General features: G+C 39.6%; 1 protein-coding gene across 1 annotated transcript; it reads left to right on the top strand.

Moving 5' to 3' along the window:
• The first annotated feature begins 410 nt into the window (after positions 1-410).
• Positions 411-5,449, top strand: LOC149259354 (uncharacterized). The gene is made up of 2 exons (XM_089418167.1): positions 411-3,733; positions 4,791-5,449. Exons 1-2 carry the CDS (start codon positions 1,108-1,110, stop codon positions 5,150-5,152), a joined length of 2,988 nt encoding a protein of 995 aa, XP_089274293.1. The 5' UTR covers positions 411-1,107; the 3' UTR covers positions 5,153-5,449.
• Positions 5,450-6,086: the final 637 nt, after the last annotated feature.

Below are 6,086 nucleotides of genomic sequence, written 5' to 3'. Positions count from 1 at the left end.
AAAAAAGAGAATATGTCTTCATGCTCTCCATTTTAAATGGTTTGGACACTAACACATTTCGAAAAAGTAAATTTAGGTATTCATTTGTGGTCAAAAATAGAATATGTTGAGATTTAATAGAAACTATAAAAAAGAGAGAATATGTCTTGCTGCACTCCATTTTTTTAAATGGTGGGAACAGTACAGATTTCGAAGAAATAAATTTAAGCATTCCTTTGTGGTCAAAAACAGAATATGTTGCTATTTAACAGAATGCACTCCATTTTTTTAAGTGGTTCCGACAGTACACCAAAAATAGAACTCTATCAAATTTCGGTAATCATCTGTGCATTTAGTTGACCAAAAAAAATCCATAATCATTTGTGGATTTAGATGCCTCGAAACGAATTTTTTTTCCAGATTAGCCAGGGTAAATTTTATTATCCATATCTATGCACAATAATTACAGACATTATATCGAATTTGGCACCGGATTTATAAAAGTCTTTCTTTCTGTAGATAGTATATCGATCCTAGTACTGTGTGTATTAATAAGTACCTTCAAATTTTGATCGTGCAGCGCAAGTCACGACGGCATTGAGGGGAGGGAGCGAGCCTACCTCCAATAACCATGGCGGGTCTGCCTGTCCACTCGACTATTATTTGTCCATGCCCAATCCCACATACTCTCTGCGACATTGTCTGACCCAGTTTGTATTTATCCTGTTCCACCAAATTTGACAGCAGCTACGTTTGTCGCCATTATATCCTCGTTCTGAGATGATTCCCATTCAATATCTGTATTGTCGCCAGATTAGAGACTTCTGTTAACATGGCCAAGGACATTTTGTTGGTATCTTCATTGATGGAATTTTTTCCGGTGAAAGAGGGTGTTTGTGAATCGTAATCGATTACATTGCTATCAGATTATACCAAAAAAAATCATTGGGGTTTAATGTTGTTGTATGGGCCCTCTGAAACTCCATGGCCTTGGAACAGCTAATGGTAAGGATCATTGATGTGGGGACGAAATTATGGAGCCCATGAGCACTTTCTGTTTTTGTGAGGTACTAAAATTGTGTTGCGCTGAAATCAAGAACTCTGACTCTGTCTGTCTGATCAGGCTGTATGATGGCCTACAAACTTTTGAGATTTTGGCTTGAATTTCAGGCCTTACTAGTCCTCTTTCCGTTGGCTCTGAGTGTCTCTCATGAAGGCTTGGTTTTGCTGGAAGTGAAGAAAGAACTGAGTGACCCCAATGGATTTCTTGGTAACTGGAAGGCAGAGGACGATTCTCCCTGCAAATGGAGGGGTATCTCATGTCACAAGAGCTCAAAATCGGTGGTGGGGATTGACCTAACCAGTGGAGGCTTAGTTGGGGTTTTTCCTAGTATCGTTTGCAATCTTCCACAGCTGAGAAAACTGTCGTTGGCGTATAACAATATTGGTTCAACATTGCCTCGCAATCTTTCCATGTGCAGGCAGCTTCAGCGCCTGAATTTATCGCAGAATAGTTTTGTGGGGAACCTTCCGGACTTTATTTCAGAGCTCGAAGAGCTAGAGTTCTTGGATCTCTCGAGCAACAATTTCTCTGGTTCGATTCCTGCAGGCATTGGGAAACTGCCAAGGCTTAAAGTACTGAACCTGTGCTGCAATCAGCTAAACGAGACTATCCCACCATTTCTGGGAAATCTCAGCAATCTGCAGCAATTATCGCTGGCTGATAATCCCAGCTTTGTCCCCGGTGTGATACCTCCGGAGCTGGGGAAGCTAGCAAAGTTACAGATTCTATTTGCTCGTTCTTGTAATCTAGTGGGTGATATCCCGGATTCTATTGGCAATCTGTCGTCTTTGACAAACCTGGATCTGTCTTCGAATCAGCTCTCGGGACTTATTCCAGAGACCATCACAAAGTTGAATCAAATAGGACAGATTGAGCTCTACGGGAACAAGTTAACAGGAAGGATTCCTGAGAACTGGGCTAATCATATTTCTCTCAGAAACTTTGATGTTTCAACAAATATGCTCAGCGGGACCATTCCTGAACAGCTGGCAAGCTTGCCACTTTCGTCCTTGAACCTATACGAAAATACTTTGGTAGGCACCATTCCGGAGGCTATTGGGAATTCTCCAAATCTGTTTGAGCTCAATCTGTTTACGAATTACTTGATTGGTAGCTTGCCTTCGAATTTGGGGAAATTTTCCGGCCTACAAAAGCTAGATATATCAGGAAATCGACTGAGTGGCACCCTTCCACCGGATCTTTGCAAACATGGGAAGCTGCACACTTTGAATATCTTTAACAATAACTTCACCGGGCAGTTGCCTTTGGAATACGGTGCATGTTTGAGTCTCCAAAGAGTGAGAATAAGCAACAATGAGCTCATGGGACAAGTACCTAGTTCATTCTGGGGTCTCCCTCACCTTTCTTTTCTCGAACTCAGTAACAACAAGTTCGAAGCCTCGATTTCTTCTGAAATTAGGAATGCCAAGAATCTGTCAGCGCTCTTGATATCCGGTAACCGCTTTTCCGGCAGCTTGCCTTCTGAGATAGGGCTGCTGGCTAATCTTTATGTAATTGATGGCACCAACAATCAATTCACAGGTCGTCTTCCACCCACTTTGGGTTCGCTGAACAAATTGACTAAGTTAGATCTCTCCGAGAATCTGTTCTCCGGTAGTCTTCTTACTGACATACTGTCATGGAATCAACTTGCAGAGCTAAACCTGTCAAATAACAGATTCTCGGGCCCTATTCCTATAGAGCTAGGGGAGCTGCCAGTTCTTAGATATCTGGATCTTTCTGTCAATGCCTTGACAGGAGAAATCCCTCCTGAATTGGGCAATTTGAAGCTTGTTATCTTCAATCTTTCGGATAATCAGCTAACTGGCATTGTTCCTTCTGATTTCAGTCTCATTTTTAACAATTCAAGTTTTATGGGCAATCCTGGGCTTTGCAGCAATGATGGTCTTAAGGGATTTAAATCCTGCTCTGACATCGAGGTTAGGAGGAGAAAGTGTAACAGTTGCGCATGGCTGCTCCCAACACTGTTTGCTTTCGTTGGGGTCATTTTTGTGTTAGGACTGGCCTTGTTTTGTAGAAAATACCGTCAAAATAATAAAGCTAAAGTTAAAGATTTGTGGCGAAGAAATAAGTCTCCCTGGACGGTGACCGTGTTTCACCGATTGGGTTTCAGTAAATACGAAATTCTGGATTGCATAGACGAGGAAAATGTGATTGGAAGTGGTGGATCAGGAAAAGTGTACAAAGCCACACTCGGGAACGGACAAACTGTGGCTATCAAGAGGCTGTGGAACAGTGGACAGGCTGAAGGTTCCACCTCCTGCAATGATAATGGATTCAAAGCAGAAGTTGAAACTTTGGGAAAGATTAGGCACAAGAACATCGTGAAACTCTGGTGTTGCTGTGTCCATGATGATTTTAATCTTTTGGTATACGAGTACATGCCTAATGGCAGTTTGGGGGATCTCCTTCATGGTCCCCAAGCCGGTGACCTTAATTGGCCTACACGTTACAAAATTGCAGTTGGAGCAGCTCAGGGTTTGGCTTATTTGCATCATGACTGTGTACCTCCTATCATTCACCGCGATGTGAAATCCAACAATATTCTGCTAGATGCTGATTTTGGGGCTCGTGTGGCTGATTTTGGACATGCCAAGGTCCTTCAGATCTGTGAGAATGGAATCGATTTCATGTCTGCAATTGCTGGGTCCTATGGTTATATAGCTCCAGGTATACAGACAAACACATATGCACAACTTTCTTTCCAATATAGACACAGTTTTAATTGAAAATAAAATTTGCTGACCTTTTCTCACCCCTCTTAAAATTATAAATGGGTTTTATTAACTCCAGATTAACATTGTTAGGGATACAGCACCAGGTGCAAAGCTTTAGCAGAATACCAAATTTGGGATCAAGATATTTCTTTGTTTGTTTATTTATTTACTTAGTTCATTACCTTGGTCTGTAGGCCCAATAAAATTTGCATCCCACACTCCAGCTTGATTAGCACGAGTTTCAAAAATTGAAGTACAAGGCCCAGGTGCTTTGTGTTTCTAGAAGCACTTCCAACAACCCAAAAAGAATACTAAGAAGAACCAAGATCTAAAATTCTCTTTTGATTTAGAGTGGCAATTGCATTCGAAATGTGTGACTTCCATTCAGTATGAACTTTAAAGGGATCCTTACTCTTGGAGTGTAACTTACTAAGCTGTCAAAGTAGTATATTTTCATGACCATTTAGTTATTTGATTTTTTTCATATGATCTTAAGCTGGCCATGTTCAGGGTTCAAAGGTAATTATGTGCTTATCAAGCACACACATTCTCACCATGACTTGAGAATCCTTACACAGGCTTTTTACAGTTCATGAAAAGTTAATATCTACTACTTCTAATGTTACCCTTTGAAGGACATTGAAGTCTGGGCCTGAAACTTAGTATTTCAGATTGCATATTACATATTTCAAATCAAGTATATTCTGAGAACCATGAATCTGTTTCGTTAGAAGTTGTAATCATGACGTAATAGAATGATTATTAGAACTTAGTCGCAGGCTGCGAAGCCATAAAGGAATTCACCTGGGCATCTATCTTCAGTAAGCAGGCCTGCATTGTGAATTTTCATTTGTTCCCTTGAGATGCATAGGAGCTAGATAGCGTTTGGACATACAAAACTGTATCCTGAAGCAACTTAGATTTGTGAAGTCACTCAAATGAAATAGAGAATTTATAATCAGAATTGTTATATCAGAACTCAAAATTAATCACTTTGTCGTTTGATTCAGAATATGCATACACTCTCAAGGTGGATGAGAAAAGTGACATCTACAGTTTTGGAGTGGTGCTTCTGGAGCTAGTGACGGGCAAGCAGCCAGTAATTCAGGATTTTGAGGAGGGTGAAGACCTTGTAATGTGGGTGCGCACTAAAATTGAGAAGCAGAGTGATGGGTTACAGGATATACTGGATTCTAGAGTAATGGTAGATCGCTTCAGGGAAGAAATGGCTTCAGTCCTCGAAGTGGCTCTTCTCTGTACCAGTGCTTTGCCCATCAATCGGCCATCTATGAGGAGAGTGTTGGAGTCGCTGCATAAGGCTGACCAACAGCACAATGATGTTCTTACCGAGGGTCTAAATCTATTTCCATAAGCTTTCTTTAGGCATAACTATTAATGGATCTAATACTTGGTGTCCATTCATAGTTTAAAAACTATTAATGGACACCAAGTATTAGATCCAATGACCTGTTCTGGTTCTGAATGAAAAGCTGGGCATGAGTTGATCTCCAGTAGATCCCTGCAATCCTCTTCTTCTTTTCATGGTATGCATTTTAGAAGTTTCTATGAATATAAAAATCCTCTCCTCTCACACACTCCCTCTTCTCAGACTATGCATCTTGAAATAGTTTCTACTTCTTTCAAAGTTCCTCTTCCATCTTTTTTCTTATCATGGTGTGGATCTTGAATTTCTTTCTACCACTGTGAGAGCACATCCCCCTTTTTTTTCATCCGAGAAGTTCTATATATTCTGTTTTAAACGTGAGCTGTTGCCAAGTGAGAAGTACTTGGCTTTTGTAAAACAAATTAGAGAAAGATGCAGCTGTTTAATTCTGAGTCTAATTGACTGTAGAAAAATGTAAGCTAATGTGCTTTAAAGGTAGAAAGACAATTATGTTGTAGATCATCATATAGCTTTGTATTAGGTTAAAGGATTCCTAAACACTGCATGCTTGTTATTTTTGGACATACACCACCAAGTCTTGGGACTCAAGTTATTCCCTCAACAACGTTGCATTTCTTATGCCAAATAAAATAGTTAGTTGTAATAATTCTTATATCAAATGAAATTAGTTGTTCTTTCAATATAATATGAAAAATGATGGTTACAAATTTCAAATGCTTTGTAAATTTGAAGTTTATACCAAGTTTTTCTCTTGATTTAAAAACTATTTAAGCATTTTCAAAAAAATAAATACACAAAATCATTTATTTAAACTTTATCATAAGCTTAATCTATAACGAAGCACAACAAAGTGAAAGTTCAGCATGGTGATTGTTTGCAAGGATGTATTTTTCGAATCGAA

Source organism: Pinus tabuliformis, chromosome 6 (genome assembly GCF_031772625.1).
Source record: "Pinus tabuliformis cultivar Carrire ecotype Pingquan chromosome 6, CPIR1, whole genome shotgun sequence".
NCBI lineage: Eukaryota > Viridiplantae > Streptophyta > Pinopsida > Pinales > Pinaceae > Pinus > Pinus tabuliformis.
The sequence above is the reverse complement of the archived record's forward strand: the minus strand, read 5'-3'. Positions and strand labels throughout refer to the sequence as shown.

Excerpts from the sequence above, each read along its gene's own strand:
- LOC149259354 (XM_089418167.1), top strand. The coding sequence starts at position 1,108 with ATGATGGCCTACAAACTTTTGAGATTTTGGCTTGAATTTCAGGCCTTA. Across the intron at positions 3,734-4,790 it reads CTATGGTTATATAGCTCCAG|AATATGCATACACTCTCAAG; the intron begins GTATACAGACAA and ends CGTTTGATTCAG.